This window comes from Dendrobates tinctorius, unplaced genomic scaffold, assembly GCF_039654945.1.
Source record: "Dendrobates tinctorius isolate UK_male_01 unplaced genomic scaffold, ASM3965494v1 ptg000232l, whole genome shotgun sequence".
Taxonomy (NCBI): Eukaryota; Metazoa; Chordata; class Amphibia; order Anura; family Dendrobatidae; genus Dendrobates; species Dendrobates tinctorius.
Genome location: NW_027361899.1, coordinates 17359327 through 17377438, shown reverse-complemented (window position 1 = coordinate 17377438; position 18112 = coordinate 17359327). Strand labels below are relative to the sequence as shown.

The 18112-nt window shown below is 37.0% G+C and overlaps 1 protein-coding gene across 5 annotated transcripts in view; it reads right to left on the bottom strand.

Annotated features, from left to right (window-relative positions):
• Positions 1 to 18112, bottom strand: part of CDC42BPA (CDC42 binding protein kinase alpha) — a 157347-nt gene that overhangs the window by 67818 nt on the left and 71417 nt on the right. For all 5 annotated transcript variants that reach the window (XM_073556374.1, XM_073556377.1, XM_073556375.1 and 2 more), the window contains exons 4-5: positions 13303 to 13398; positions 6955 to 7103 (exon numbers count right to left, since the gene is read on the bottom strand). In XM_073556374.1, coding sequence (XP_073412475.1) covers positions 6955 to 7103; positions 13303 to 13398 — 245 coding nt within the window. The remainder of the gene's footprint in view (positions 1 to 6954; positions 7104 to 13302; positions 13399 to 18112) is intronic.

The window sequence follows — 18112 nt, the reverse complement described above, 5'->3', positions numbered from 1 at the left end:
TAGTAGTTATATTCTTGTACATAGGAGCAGTATTATAGTAGTTATATTCTTGTACATAGGAGCAGTATTATAGTAGTTATATTCTTGTACATAGGGGCAGTATTATAGTAGTTATATTCTTGTACATAGGGGCAGTATTATAGTAGTTATATTCTTGTACATAGGAGCAGTATTATAGTAGTTATATTCTTGTACATAGGAGCAGTATTATAGTAGTTATATTCTTGTACATAGGGGCAGTATTATAGTAGTTATATTCTTGTACATAGGGGCAGTATTATAGTAGTTATATTCTTGTACATAGGAGCAGTATTATAGTAGTTATATTCTTGTACATAGGGGCAGTATTATAGTAGTTATATTCTTGTACATAGGAGCAGTATTATAGTAGTTATATTCTTGTACATAGGAGCAGTATTATAGTAGTTATATTCTTGTACATAGGAGCAGTATTATAGTAGTTATATTCTTGTACATAGGGGCAGTATTATAGTAGTTATATTCTTGTACATAGGAGCAGTATTATAGTAGTTATATTCTTGTACATAGGAGCAGTATTATAGTAGTTATATTCTTGTACATAGGAGCAGTATTATAGTAGTTATATTCTTGTACATAGGGGCAGTATTATAGTAGTTATATTCTTGTACATAGGAGCAGTATTATAGTAGTTATATTCTTGTACATAGGAGCAGTATTATAGTAGTTATATTCTTGTACATAGGGGCAGTATTATAGTAGTTATATTCTTGTACATAGGAGCAGTATTATAGTAGTTATATTCTTGTACATAGGAGCAGTATTATAGTAGTTATATTCTTGTACATAGGGGCAGTATTATAGTAGTTATATTCTTGTACATAGGGGCAGTATTATAGTAGTTATATTCTTGTACATAGGGGCAGTATTATAGTAGTTATATTCTTGTACATAGGGGCAGTATTATAGTAGTTATATTCTTGTACATAGGGGGGCAGTATTATAGTAGTTATATTCTTGTACATAGGAGCAGTATTATAGTAGTTATATTCTTGTACATAGGGGGAAGTATTATAGTAGTTATATTCTTGTACATAGGGGCAGTATTATAGTAGTTATATTCTTGTACATAGGGGCAGTATTATAGTAGTTATATTCTTGTACATAGGGGGGCAGTATTATAGTAGTTATATTCTTGTACATAGGAGCAGTATTATAGTAGTTATATTCTTGTACATAGGGGGAAGTATTATAGTAGTTATATTCTTGTACATAGGGGAAGTATTATAGTAGTTATATTTTTGTACATAGGGGCAGTATTATAGTCGTTATATTTTTGTACATAGGGGGCAGTATTATAGTCGTTATATTTTTGTACATAGGGGGCAGTATTATAGTAGTTATATTCTTGTACATAGGGGCATATATTATAGTAGTTATATTCTTGTACATAGGAGCAGTATTATAGTAGTTATATTCTTGTACATAGGAGCAGTATTATAGTAGTTATATTCTTGTACATAGGGGCAGTATTATAGTAGTTATATTCTTGTACATAGGGGCAGTATTATAGTAGTTATATTCTTGTACATAGGAGCAGTATTATAGTAGTTATATTCTTGTACATAGGAGCAGTATTATAGTAGTTATATTCTTGTACATAGGGGCAGTATTATAGTAGTTATATTCTTGTACATAGGGGCAGTATTATAGTAGTTATATTTTTGTACATAGGGGCAGTATTATAGTCGTTATATTTTTGTACATAGGGGGCAGTATTATAGTCGTTATATTTTTGTACATAGGGGGCAGTATTATAGTAGTTATATTCTTGTACATAGGGGCATATATTATAGTAGTTATATTCTTGTACATAGGAGCAGTATTATAGTAGTTATATTCTTGTACATAGGAGCAGTATTATAGTAGTTATATTCTTGTACATAGGGGCAGTATTATAGTAGTTATATTCTTGTACATAGGGGCAGTATTATAGTAGTTATATTCTTGTACATAGGAGCAGTATTATAGTAGTTATATTCTTGTACATAGGGGCAGTATTATAGTAGTTATATTCTTGTACATAGGAGCAGTATTATAGTAGTTATATTCTTGTACATAGGGGGGCAGTATTATAGTAGTTATATTCTTGTACATAGGAGCAGTATTATAGTAGTTATATTCTTGTACATAGGGGAAGTATTATAGTAGTTATATTCTTGTACATAGGGGCAGTATTATAGTAGTTATATTTTTGTACATAGGGGCAGTATTATAGTCGTTATATTTTTGTACATAGGGGGCAGTATTATAGTCGTTATATTTTTGTACATAGGGGGCAGTATTATAGTAGTTATATTCTTGTACATAGGGGCATATATTATAGTAGTTATATTCTTGTACATAGGAGCAGTATTATAGTAGTTATATTCTTGTACATAGGGGCAGTATTATAGTAGTTATATTCTTGTACATAGGAGCAGTATTATAGTAGTTATATTCTTGTACATAGGGGGAAGTATTATAGTAGTTATATTCTTGTACATAGGGGCAGTATTATAGTAGTTATATTTTTGTACATAGGGGGCAGTATTATAGTCGTTATATTTTTGTACATAGGGGGCAGTATTATAGTCGTTATATTCTTGTACATAGGAGCAGTATTATAGTAGTTATATTCTTGTACATAGGGGCAGTATTATAGTAGTTATATTCTTGTATATAGGAGCAGCATTATAGTAGTTATATTCTTGTACATAGTGGCAGTATTATAGTAGTTATATTCTTGTACATAGGAGGCAGTATTATAGTAGTTATATTCTTGTACATAGGGGCAGTATTATAGTAGTTATATTCTTGTATATAGGGGGCAGTATTATAGTAGTTATATTCTTGTATATAGGAGCAGCATTATAGTAGTTATATTCTTGTATACAGGGCTGTGGAGTCGGAGTCAGTGCTCATTTTGGTGGAGTCGGAGTTGGAGTCGGTATAAAATGGACCGACTCCGACTCCTAAAATATATAATAAATTGGGTACAGTAATTCAATGCAGAATGTGCTGAATATTTTTTCATAGGAGTTTGGGAAAGTTATGAAATGTCCTATAAATGGCTGTTCTATTCCTGATCTAAGGCTACATTCACACACAGCGTTTTTCCTGCGTTTTTTGAGGATACGTTTTTCAGCTGCAAAAGCTGATCATCTTTTTAAAAAACTGCATCACCTGAAAGGTTTTTGAGCTCATAGATAATGTTTTCAATAGCAAAAGCAGATTAGAAATCTGCTCTATCTATATATCCATTTATCCATATCTGTCTATCCATATCGTATCTGTACCAAAAAGAATGAAAAACGGGTAGTACACCAATATATATTCTGTTCTATATAAATATCTTGATTATTGGATCATAAAAATGATTAAATGTCTGAGGTTCACATTGTACTACAATAAATTTTTCACTTAAATATAAGCAATATGTGTGGGAGTCGGAGTCGGAGTCGTGGAGTCGGTGTAAGGGAAATTGAGGAGTCGGAGTCGCAGGTTTGGCTTACCGACTCCACAGCCCTGCTTGTATATAGGGAGCAGTATTATAGTAGTTATATTCTTGTACATAGGGGGCAGTAGAATAGTAGTTATATTCTTGTACATAGGGAGCAGTAACACAGTAGTTATATTCTTGTACATAGGAGCAGTATTATAGTAGTTATATTCTTGTACATAGGAGCAGTATTATAATAGTTATATTCTTGTACATAGGAGCAGTATTATAGTAGTTATATTCTTGTACATAGGGGCAGTATTATAGTAGTTATATTCTTGTACATAGGAGCAGTATTATAGAAGTTATATTCTTGTACATAGGAGCAGTATTATAGTAGTTATATTCTTGTACATAGGGGCAGTATTATAGTAGTTATATTCTTGTACATAGGGGCAGTATTATAGTAGTTATATTCTTGTACATAGGGGGCAGTATTATAGTAGTTATATTCTTGTATATAGGACCAGCATTATAGTAGTTATATTCTTGTACATAGGGAGCAGTAACACAGTAGTTATATTCTTGTACATAGGAGCAGTATTATAGTAGTTATATTCTTGTACATAGGATCAGTATTATAGTAGTTATATTCTTGTACATAGGATCAGTATTATAGTAGTTATATTCTTGTACATAGGGGCAGTATTATAGTAGTTATATTCTTGTACATAGGGGCAGTATTATAGTAGTTATATTCTTGTACATAGGAGCAGTATTATAGAAGTTATATTCTTGTACATAGGAGCAGTATTATAGTAGTTATATTCTTGTACATAGGGGCAGTATTATAGTAGTTATATTCTTGTACATAGGGGGCAGTATTATAGTAGTTATATTCTTGTATATAGGAGCAGCATTATAGTAGTTATATTCTTGTACATAGGGAGCAGTAACACAGTAGTTATATTCTTGTACATAGGAGCAGTATTATAGTAGTTATATTCTTGTACATAGGAGCAGTATTATAGAAGTTATATTCTTGTACATAGGAGCAGTATTATAGTAGTTATATTCTTGTACATAGGGGCAGTATTATAGTAGTTATATTCTTGTACATAGGGGCAGTATTATAGTAGTTATATTCTTGTACATAGGGGGCAGTATTATAGTAGTTATATTCTTGTATATAGGAGCAGCATTATAGTAGTTATATTCTTGTACATAGGGAGCAGTAACACAGTAGTTATATTCTTGTACATAGGAGCAGTATTATAGTAGTTATATTCTTGTACATAGGAGCAGTATTATAGTAGTTATATTCTTGTACATAGGAGCAGTATTATAGTAGTTATATTCTTGTACATAGGAGCAATATTATAGTAGCTATATTCTTATACATAGGGGCAGTATTATAGTAGTTATATTCTTGTACATAGGGGAAGTATTATACTAGCTATATTCTTGTACATAGGGGCAGTATTATAGTAGTTATATTCTTGTACATAGGGGGCAGTATTATAGTAGTTATATTCATGTACATAGGAGCAGTATTGTAGTAGTTATATTCTTGCATATAGGGGCAGTATTATAGTTGTTGTAAGGGCGGCACGGTGGCTCAGTGGTTAGCGCTGCAGCCTTGCAGCGCTGGGTCCTGGGTTCGAATTCCACCAAGGACAACATCTGCAAGGAGTTTGTATGTTCTCCCCGTGTTTGCGTGGGTTTCCTCCCACATTCTAAAGACATACTAATAGGGAATTTAGATTGTGAGACCCATCGGGGACAGTGATGATAATGTGTGTGCAAAACTGTAAAGCGCTGCGGAATATGTTAGCGCTATATAAAAATAAAAAGAAAAAAAAAGATTATATTCTTGTACATAGGGGGCAGTATTATAGTACCGTAGTTATATACTTGTGCAGCGGAGGAGAATTATAGTGTGGAGATCACCTTACACAGAGCAATATCTAGAAGCTTCCACAGACACTGATCTGGCCTGAATCTCCTTCTTTGTAAGGAAATGTTGTGTTTTCCCAGAAAAATAGGAGGAGTCACTAAAAAGACAGAACTAGAAAGCTGAGACACCGGACTGTCACAATGCTGGCATGTGGCCGGACATGAAAGGGATGTTCAGCATACTGAGAAGGAAGAGGAGTCTTTGGAGGGCACAACGAGGGGAACATTACTTCTGGTACATTACTGTAAGTCTGACATAGGGACTGAGATGGGAACAGTGAAAGTGAAACGCGTGCAGCAGCAGGCACTGGACAGATGATTGTCAAGAAAATAAGGCCTCCGGTTTTAAAATACATTTTAGTGACCTTCTGCTTTAAGTCCCACTTTCGATGACCCTCATCTAGAGGGAGTTGAAGGAACTACGAGGCATATTCTTCACTTTGAAGGACTCAGCACATCCCTGCATTACACGTACAGCCCACTGACGTGCAATGAAAGTGTGTAATACTTAATTTGCCCTGTAGGAGTGCTACAGAAAAAGCTAAACATTTGTTTGTGGGTTAATCAAGAGATTACAGTTGATTGCTTGGAGCCCAAGTAATAGGATAGCCTATGATCAGATGAGTTTAGAGGGAAGAATTCCAAAAGCAAAAAACCCTTGCACCCTGGAAAGAAGATGGAGGCGGCAATCTTTACTGCTTGGTTAATATAAGCATTTCTTGAATTTTTTTCACAGCCCAGAAGCAGAAAATTCATCTTCACATAGCAAATAATTACAATTCCATACGGCCCATGAATTTCCTCCTAAGATCGCTCGCTGCCATCCAGGATAAAGCCGATCGTAAAAAGAAAAATCCAAATTGCGAGCGGAACAACCACATAATTTCATATACTCCGTGTCTGGAGTCTATGGGGGAACCATCTGGGAAATGTATTGAGTTTAGAGACCTGAGAAGCCAAATCTCTCAATAACCCAACAGGAGCCAAGTGGAGTATTTAAGTCACCGGAGAGGCCGATCGTTGAGGCAGGTCATCATTACAATACATCACGTATAACATCTAAAGGTCTAGAATATATCCCGACTTTAACAACTTAAAATGGACTGTCCACTTTCAATAATTCCTTTACAATAAGATGATCAAAGGATCGCTGGAGATCAGGAGTGAGGGAGCCTAGCATGAGGGAGCCTAGCGTTCTCAATTCCTCTGCAGTGCCACCACTGGTGAAATGAAGCATTACACAATTATAATCAAAGGCACTGGGCTGTGTAATGTATGTTCTCTAGAGGAAGAAAATCTCAAATGCGAAACCTTCCCCACTTCCAAGAATGGCAGCAAACCTAGCCTAGAATGCAAGGTTTGCGTTTATTCCATGGAGCGGAGCTGCAAAACCGAACCCAACCTGTGGACAGGGGAGGCACTGTTTTTGGAAAAGGCAGTCATGTTTTTCTAACCCTAGACAGCCCCTTTTAACGTGGTCGCTTCCAAATTTCATCTGGTTTGAGAACAACCTGCAGGACACATGAAAAGATCCTCACCTGTGGACATAGTGAAGCTGGTGGACAGAATCGATAGCCATGACCATTTCGGCCAGGTAGAATCGCGCCATATCCTCCGGTAACCGATCCTCGAACTTACTGAGCAGAGTTAGGAGGTCTCCACCGACATAATAATCCATAACCAGGTACTGGAAGGAAGGGGAAAAAATAATGAGGAAGCGAATCATTCATATATCACAATGTCCAGACAACTCCAGAGCGGCGTGCATAATTCTGCCGTTCCGCAGCTTTTCCAGAATCCTGAATGGCAAAGCGGACTAGTTTCAATGATTCTGGATGAGGAGGGGTCGGGCACTATACTGATTATCACCCTGACGTTCCAGGTTTGGAAATTTCAATGGATATGTTTTTATTAAATCAAATCCTCACCTACAGTCCTGATTATTATTGAGACCATTAATCCATGGGAGCGACGCTGCAGTGTAAAGCAAAGCACTAGATAGCACATGCACTGAGTGATGGCTGCTGGTTATAAATGGAAAGTGATGGAGTCATTAAGCTCTGTCGCATAATATAACATTTTATATTATATACATTGTGGGAGTGAGTTCTGGCCGCAGTGCGGAGTTTCCGATATTTTTCTATCTTTTGCCACAGATCTCGCCGTGTTAACACTTCGGCCACATTTCAGGTTTTCATTAGTTCTCTCTAAGTTGTTTTCATAAGGATTTAGTGCACTTACATCAGTATTACAGGGGCAGATCTATGACTAAGCAGCTGTGAAATCCCACCCGAAGGCTCAGACCCTCCTAGAGGCTTCAACCTGCCCCTCCGAACCGCTTCATATATCAGATTAAATGCCATCGAAACGCAACATTTTTGCAGTTGCACATAAGGAAAAAATATAATCAAATTTTTTTCAAGACCTCTGCAAGCTGTCAATGACTGGGAGTAAGGCTGAGGTCACACTTAACGCATAAAAATACGGTGCGTTTTCTACGGATGAGAATCGCAGAAATGTTCCCTGATCCGTATATCATCCGTGTGAAATGCGAGGAAGCGATTTTCTTGCATCTAAGCATCCGTGTAACACCCGTACGGCGAGATTTTCTCGTAGGCTTGCAAAATGGACATATAATGGATCCATAGCCTCAAATATTTGTGAAAACATATATACAGTCTCTCTCTCTATATACAGTGGGGCAAAAAAGTATTTAGTCAGTCAGCAATAGTGCAAGTTCCACCACTTAAAAAGATGAGAGGCGTCTGTAATTTACATCATAGGTAGACCTCAACTATGGGAGACAAACTGAGAAAAAAAAATCCAGAAAATCACATTGTCTGTTTTTTTTTCATTTTATTTGCATATTATGGTGGAAAATAAGTATTTGGTCAGAAACAAGTAATCAAGATTTCTGGCTCTCACAGACCTGTAACAACTTCTTTAAGAGTCTCCTCTTTCCTCCACTCATTACCTGTAGTAATGGCACCTGTTTAAACTTGTTATCAGTATAAAAAGACACCTGTGCACACCCTCAAACAGTCTGACTCCAAACTCCACTATGGTGAAGACCAAAGAGCTGTCAAAGGACACCAGAAACAAAATTGTAGCCCTGCACCAGGCTGGGAAGACTGAATCTGCAATAGCCAACCAGCTTGGAGTGAAGAAATCAACTGTGGGAGCAATAATTAGAAAATGGAAGACATACAAGACCACTGAATCTCCCTCGATCTGGTGCTCCACGCAAAATCCCACCCCGTGGGGTCAGAATGATCACAAGAACAGTGAGCAAAAATCCCAGAACCACGCGGGGGGACCTAGTGAATGAACTGCAGAGAGCTGGGACCAATGTAACAAGGCCTACCATAAGTAACACACTACGCCACCATGGACTCAGATCCTGCAGTGCCAGACGTGTCCCACTGCTTAAGCCTGTACATGTCCGGGCCCGTCTGAAGTTTGCTAGAGAGCATTTGGATGATCCAGAGGAGTTTTGGGAGAATGTCCTATGGTCTGATGAAACCAAACTGGAACTGTTTGGTAGAAACACAACTTGTCGTGTTTGGAGGAAAAAGAATACTGAGTTGCATCCATCAAACACCATACCTACTGTAAAGCATGGTGGTGGAAACATCATTCTTTGGGGCTGTTTCTCTGCAAAGGGGCCATGACGACTGATCCGGGTACATGAAAGAATGAATGGGGCCATGTATCGTGAGATTTTGAGTGCAAACCTCCTTCCATCAGCAAGGGCATTGAAGATGAAACGTGGCTGGGTCTTTCAACATGACAATGATCCAAAGCACACCGCCAGGGCAACGAAGGAGTGGCTTCGTAAGAAGCATTTCAAGGTCCTGGAGTGGCCTAGCCAGTCTCCAGATCTTAACCCTATAGAAAACCTTTGGAGGGAGTTGAAAGTCCGTGTTGCCAAGCGAAAAGCCAAAAACATCACTGCTCTAGAGGAGATCTGCATGGAGGAATGGGCCAACATACCAACAACAGTGTGTGGCAACCTTGTGAAGACTTACAGAAAACGTTTGACCTCTGTCATTGCCAACAAAGGATATATCACAAAGTATTGAGATGAAATTTTGTTTCTGACCAAATACTTATTTTCCACCATAATATGCAAATAAAATGAAAAAAAAACAGACAATGTGATTTTCTGGATTTTTTTTTCTCAGTTTGTCTCCCATAGTTGAGGTCTACCTATGATGTAAATTACAGACGCCTCTTATCTTTTTAAGTGGTGGAACTTGCACTATTGCTGACTGACTAAATACTTTTTTGCCCCACTGTATATTATAATTTGATACAGAGCTAGATAGCAGATAATTCAATTGTCGGCATCTATAAAATCATTACAGAACCCAACAGGATATGAGACATGGTTTACATACAGTAAACCATTGCATATCTGTTATTTTTTTTATATGTCCCTCACTAGTAATGTTAGTAGTGTGTATGTGTAAAGTTTGGGGGCTGTTAAATGAAAGGATTAATTCATGGAAAAAACTGCTCCCGCGCAATTTTCTCCACCAGAAAGGGCAAGCCAGTGACTGAGGGCAGAAATTAATAGCCTAGAGAGGGACCATTGTTTCTGCCCCTACCCCCAGCTAAAAAAAAAAAAAAATCTGCCCCCCAGCCACCACAGAAAAGGCGCATCTGTAAGATGCGTCAATTCTGGCACTTACCCTCTCTCTTCTCATTACCCTGTAGTGGTGGCATATGGGGTAATAAGGGGTTAATGTCATCTTGCTATTGTAAGGTGACATTAAGCTTGGTTAATAATGGAGAGGTGTCAATAAGACACCTCTCCATTATTAATCCACTAGTCTGAAAGGGTTAAAAAACGACAGACATTAAGAATAAAGACTTTTAATGAAATAAACACATTTTTTCCATCTTTATTTCTCTCCCAATCCAATCGAAGCCATCGTTCTCCTGTATGAAAATCCAAAATAAAAAAGCAACAATATCCATACCTGTCCGCCGTCCAGTCAAGTCCCACACTGCAATCCATCTGAAGGGGTTAAATAGTTTATAACCGGGAGCGGCTGTAAACCACGGTGGAATGAAGGAAAAGCTGCCTGCACAGCCTCCCCACCAGGAAGGAGATGAATTGATTAGCGTGGGAAATTTTCTGCAGCGTGGGACGTGAATGTACGATGGACAGGTATGGGATATTGTTGCTTTTTTATTTTGGATTTTTCACAGGAGAACGATGGTTTCGATTCGATTGGGAGTGTAATAAAGATGGAAAAAATGTGTGTTTATTTCCTTAAAAGTCTTTATTCTTAGTGTTTTTTTAACCCTTTCAGACTAGTGGATTAATAATGGAAAGGTGTCTTCTTATTGACACATCTCCATTATTAACCAGGCTTAATGTCACCTTACAATAGCAAGGTGACATTAACCCCTTATTACTCCATATGCCACCCGCTACAGGGAAATGGGAAGAGAGAGGGTAAGTGCCAGAATTGGTGCATCTTACACATGCGCCTTTTCTGGGGTGGCTGGGGGCTATTTTTTTTTAGCCAGGGGGGCCCAGAAACAATGGTCCCTCTCTAGGCTATTAATTTCTGCATTCAGTCGCTGGCTTGCCCTCTCTGGCGGAGAAAAATGCGCAGGAGCCCACGCAAGTTTTGTCCATGAATTAATCTTTTAATTTAACACCTACAGCTCCAAAATTTTACACACACATACACTACTAACATTATTAGTGAGGGACATATAACGGATATGCAATGGTTTACTGTATGTAAACCATGTCTCACATTCTGTCGGGTTCTGTAATGATTTTCATAGATGCAGACAATTGAATTTTCACCTATTCTGCTATCTAATCTCTATGAAATATAAATACGTGTGTGTCAATGACATATATATATATACCTATACTATGTGTATACATGTATTCTATCTATTCTATTTTAACCTGTCAGTGTGATTTTACTGTATCGCACACTGAATTGTCGGCTTTTCTAAAGGACACCGGCGAGAATTTCTCGCAGGTTACAGTCATGGTCCGTGTGTAATCGCCCCATAGACTTGCATTGGCGAGTCTCAAGCGTAATACCGTGCAAATCGTGGCATGCTGCGATATCACCCGCACGTATAATACGGGCGAGAAAAAAACGGATTACGGGCGCTGCCCCATAGATTAACATTGGGAAGAGTGCAAGGCGATTTTTTTCTCGCATAGCACTCGTCCGTATTTCTCTCTAGTGTGACTCCGGCCTAAGCATGTTTAAATCTCACAGCATAGGGTTTGTAACAGCTGTATCCAGTCTAGACAAATCTCTGTGAGCTCAAAGGGGCTGTCCACCTTGGGACATTTTTTTTTTACTTAAATACATGTATTTCAGTAAAAAAAAAACATTTTTGGAATTGAGATTTCTTATAAATTCTGCACAGTTTGGCTTTTAAAGGCTCTTTATTTCACAGCATGTTTGATTTTGATGTGGTCTGTGGAACAGCTCAGAAACAAAACAACAGATAAAAAAAAGCATTATAAACTCTCCATTAGACCGTCATTGCGAGCTCACTGACTAATTCTCACGTAACTCATTCTACGGCCGGCAATAGACAGTGCAACAAGGAGGCTATAAAAGGCAAACACTGCAAACATTTTCAATGAAAAACAAGAGCAAAAATGATTTTTAACTCTGATTATATACATTTAATTAAAATAAAAAAACAACAACAAAACACTAGCCTCAGATGTGGACAACCCCTTTAACTGTCTGTATTTGAAACAAGTACATTTTAACAAAGTATCAGGTCAGAATTGAGATTTGTGCTGCTGGTTTTCTTTCAGCTCAGAGGATTGCCTGCATGGATACACTGTAGCAAAAAAGTACCAGGATATAAGGTAGAATTGTTGTCAAGACTCCAGACTGGATACAACTGTATCATCCCTGCGGTATTAGATGTACATTTTTTTAAGAGCCTTTGTGCGGACAAGAATGTTACCATTCACTAACAGCAAGCAGAGGTCTTAAGTACAATGCCAGATGAAAGCTTGGGTATCCCTGGTCAAAATTACTGGTCTTGTGAACGGTTAAGCAAGATGAAGATTAAATTATTTCTAAAAGGGCTAAAGACAAAAAGGTGTCACATTTCCTTTGTATTTTAGGGAAAATTATATTATATATGTATATAATGGCAGTTTCCAGGAACAATAGAGGTCAAGATAAGGTCTGCAAGAACAAGCAAAATTTCAATGAGAGCTTCTCATAGGATTGCTGGAGAGGCAAATCAGGACTCCCCGCTTGACTGCAAAAGACCTTCAGAAAGATTTAGCAGACTCTGGAAATGTGGTACATTGTTCTACTATTCAAAGACACCTGCAGAAATACGGCATTTATGGAAAAGTCATCAGAAGAAAACCTCTCCTGCGTCCTCAGCATAAAATTCAGTGTCTGAAGTATGCAAAAGAATACATAAACAAGCCCGATGCATTTTAGAAACAAGTCCTGTGGATCGATGAGGGTAAAATAGAATTCTTTGGTCACAATCATCAAAAGGTATGTGTGGAGAAAAAAGGACACAGAATTTCAGGAAAAGAACATCTCACCAATCATTAAGCATGGGGGTGGATCAATCATGCTTTGGAGTTGTGCTGCAGACAATGGCACGGGGAACATTTCACGGGTAGAGGGAAGAATGGATTCAATTAAATTTCAACCAATTTTTGAAGTGGATAACCTATGTGCCACTAATTGCATGCAGGTAACGTAGAAGTGAGGCATCCCCTTGTAAGCTCACATACAAAGCTGCATCTCAAAACTGCCGGGCTTGTCTGCTGGGTTGCATTGTGGGATATGTAGTTTTCACCTTTTTTTTCCTGCTGATTTTGGATGCCAATGACAGGGAGAACTCACCAAGTAGTTGTCGTCCTGGAAGGCATAGTGCAGAGTAGTGATCCATTGGCTGTCACCATACACCAATACGTCCCTTTCTTCCCGGAAACAGGCTGTCTGAGGGGCAGAAAGTGTCAAAGTCAAAGAGCCGTCCACAAAGACGCACTTCTGGAAAATAATGATCATTCTCACCCCTCCAAAGTTTATGCGCCACTTTAAACACTTGAGGTCACATGTAAAGTTAACAAGTCGAATCGAACAGTAAATATATTACAAACTCCAGAGCACAATTCACCATTCTACAGGCTTCAGAGCTGAACTCTCCTGGTATTTCCTCCTTGTTCAGCATCTTCAAACACCATTCTTCCTAGATACAAACTGTTCCCCTGCACCATAAGGACTAGAATTTTGTAGTTATCAAACTTGCTCATTGTTTGATGTTTCTCAGCAGAATTATGAATGCAGCACTGGCTGCTTGGTTATGAATTTTAACAAGGTCAATGATTTTCCACCCATTTTGCAGGAATTTTCCTGGCGGTTGTCTCTAATCTCTAGTTACATTACTGCTTCCTGCTCTCAATATTAACAATTTTCCATGTTTTTTTATTATATTGTACACCGAATCTTATTTTTTTGCATGAGTCAAAAAGTGAATGAGTCCCATGACGCTAAAAGTGCTCATATAATACATACATATCACCACTATCTAAAGAGTATATGGGTCACAAAACTTTCCCTACGTCAGAAAATGTCAAGGGAAGAAAGATCAGACATATTGTTTTCAACATGCACAATCCGCCGCAGGTAGGGCATCAGCAGAGAGGGGGCAGGCAGCAGATTATTTATTTCTCTCCATTGAAAACACGTTTACACTATTGGGATACATGAATGTCAGAAAATAGGGAGCCCAAATTCTGACACTGCCGGTCACGCAATTGGACCAAACTCATCGGAAAATACAATTAGGCTTGCAAATATTATTAAAAAGGAAGGACGGCAGCCACAAACAAAACAAATACAATCACAGTTTTCCCAGAATTTGACTTTTCGAAAATAGAGGTTTTCTGAAATGGCCAGCGCTGCCAGAACACATGTGCAGCGCGAGAGGGAAAAGTACAAGAGCGCGTGGAATTTCTGCAGGAACTCTTAACCTCTCTGCTGAAGCAGCTACATTTCAACAAGGTTATTCTTGGCAAAAAAGAAGTCCGTAAAAGGGACAAGTGAAAAAGAAGATTTTTTTATATATATATTCTGAAGAAACAAAAAGTTTATTTTACTTTGAAAGTCACGTTGTAAATACGGCCAAGATAAATGTGTTTTGGACAGAAATCCCAAACTTGTGAAATGCCAACGGGGGTGTAAAACCACCATAAAGTGCAAGTAAATAGGCACGTAATGCAAGCAACCTGTTCTCCGTGTAAAGGTAACCAATATGTTTCAGATTCTGGAGTCTGGAAAGAACTTTAGATGGAAAGCTGATAAAAAAAAACCCAGAATTTAGCTAAATAAGACTTATTTTTCTTGTTCCCTCACTTTCAAAGGATGGAGATTAGGGTTTATATCCCAACACATCTCAAACATATACCTACTATAATACTGCCCCTATGTACAAGAATATAACTACTATAATACTGCTCCTATGTACAAGAATATAACTACTATAATACTGCCCCCTATGTACAAGAATATAACTACTATAATACTGCTCCTATGTACAAGAATATAACTACTATAATACTGCTCCTATGTACAAGAATATAACTACTATAATGCTGCCCCCTATGTACAAGAATATAACTACTATAATGCTGCCCCCTATGTACAAGAATATAACTACTATAATGCTGCCCCCTATGTACAAGAATATAACTACTATAATGCTGCCCCCTATGTACAAGAATATAACTACTATAATGCTGCCCCCTATGTACAAGAATATAACTACTATAATGCTGCCCCCTATGTACAAGAATATAACTACTATAATGCTGCCCCCTATGTACAAGAATATAACTACTATAATGCTGCCCCCTATGTACAAGAATGTAACAACTATAATGCTGCCCCCTATGTACAAGAATATAACAACTATAATGCTGCCCCTATGTACAAGAATATAACTACTATAATACTGCTCCTATGTACAAGAATATAACTACTATAATACTGCCCCTATGTACAAGAATATAACTACTATAATACTGCTCCCTATGTACAAGAATATAACTACTATAATACTGCTCCTATGTGCAAGAATATAACTACTATAATACTGCTCCTATATACAAGAATATAACTACTATAATACAGCTCCCTATGTACAAGAATATAACTACTATAATACTGCCCCCCTATGTACAGAAATATAACTACTATAATACTGCTCCTATGTACAAGAATATAACTACTATAATACTGCCCCTATGTACAAGAATATAACTACTATAATACTACTCCTATGTACAAGAATATAACTACTATAATACTGCCCCCCTATGTACAGAAATATAACTACTATAATACTGCTCCTATGTACAAGAATATAACTACTATAATACTGCCCCCCATGTACAGAAATATAACTACTATAACACTGCTCCTATGTACAAGAATATAACTACTATAATACTGCCCCTATGTACAAGAATATAACTACTATAATACTGCTCCCTATGTGCAAGAATATAACTACTATAATACTGCTCCTATGTACAAGAATATAACTACTATAATACTGCCCCCCATGTACAAGAATATAACTACTATAATACTGCTCCCTATGTACAAGAATATAACTACTATAATACTGCTCCCTATGTACAAGAATATAACTACTATAATACTGCTCCTATGTACAAGAATATAACTACTATAATACTGCCCCCCTATGTACAGAAATATAACTACTATAATACTGCTCCTATGTACAAGAATATAACTACTATAATACTGCCCCCTATGTGCAAGAATATAACTACTATAATACTGCCCCCCTATGTACAAGAATATAACTACTATAATACTGCTCCCTATGTACAAGAATATAACTACTATAATACTGCTCCCTATGTACAAGAATATAACTACTATAATACTGCTCCTATGTGCAAGAATATAACTACTATAATACTGCCCCCCTATGTACAAGAATATAACTACTATAATACCGCTCCCTATGTGCAAGAATATAAGTACTATAATACTGCTCCCTATGTGCAAGAATATAACTACTATAATACTGCCCCCCTATGTACAAGAATATAACTACTATAATACTGCTCCTATGTACAAGAATATAACTACTATAATACTGCCCCCCTATGTACAAGAATAACTACTATAATACTGCCCCCCTATGTACAAGAATAACTACTATAATACTGCTTCTATGTACAAGTATATAACTACTATAATACTGCTCCTATGTACAAGAATATATCTACTATAATACTGCCCCCTATGTACAAGAATAACTACTATAATACTGCCCCCTATGTACAAGAATATAGCTACTATAATACTGCTCCTATGTACAAGAATATAACTACTATAATACTGCCCCTATGTACAGGAATATAACTACTATAATACTGCCTCCCTATGTACAAGAATATAGCTACTATAATACTGCTCCTATGTACAAGAATATAACTACTATAATACTGCCCCCTATGTACAAGAATATAACTACTATAATACTGCTCCTATGTACAAGAATATAACTACTATAATACTGCCCCTATGTACAGGAATATAACTACTATAATACTGCCTCCCTATGTACAAGAATATAGCTACTATAATACTGCCCCCCTATGTACAAGAATAACTACTATAATACTGCTCCCTATGTACAAGAATATAACTACTATAATACTGCCCCCCTATGTACAAGAATAACTACTATAATACTGCCCCTATGTACAGGAATATAACTACTATAATACTGCCTCCCTATGTACAAGAATATAGCTACTATAATACTGCTCCTATGTACAAGAATATAACTACTATAATACTGCCCCCCTATGTGCAAGAATATAACTACTATAATACTGCTCCTATGTACAAGAATATAACTACTATAATACTGCCCCCCTATGTGCAAGAATATAACTACTATAATACTGCTCCTATGTACAAGAATATAACTACTATAATACTGCCCCCCTATGTGCAAGAATATAACTACTATAATACTGCCCCCCTATGTACAAGAATAACTACTATAATACTGCCCCCCTATGTACAAGAATAACTACTATAATACTGCTCCCTATGTACAAGAATATAACTACTATAATACTGCCCCCTATGTACAAGAATAACTACTATAATACTGCCCCCCTATGTACAAGAATAACTACTATAATACTGCTTCTATGTACAAGAATATAACTACTATAATACTGCTCCTATGTACAAGAATATAACTACTATAATACTGCCCCCTATGTACAAGAATAACTACTATAATACTGCCCCCTATGCACAAGAATATAGCTACTATAATACTGCTCCTATGTACAAGAATATAACTACTATAATACTGCCCCTATGTACAGGAATATAACTACTATAATACTGCTCCTATGTACAAGAATGTAACTACTATAATACTGCCCCTGTGTTCAAGAGTATAACTACTATAATACTGCTCCTATGTACAAGAATATAACTACTATAATACTGCCCCCTATGTACAAGAATATAACTACTATAATACTGCTCCTATGTACAAGAATATAACTACTATAATACTGCCCCTATGTACAGGAATATAACTACTATAATACTGCCCCCCTATGTACAAGAATATAACTACTATAAT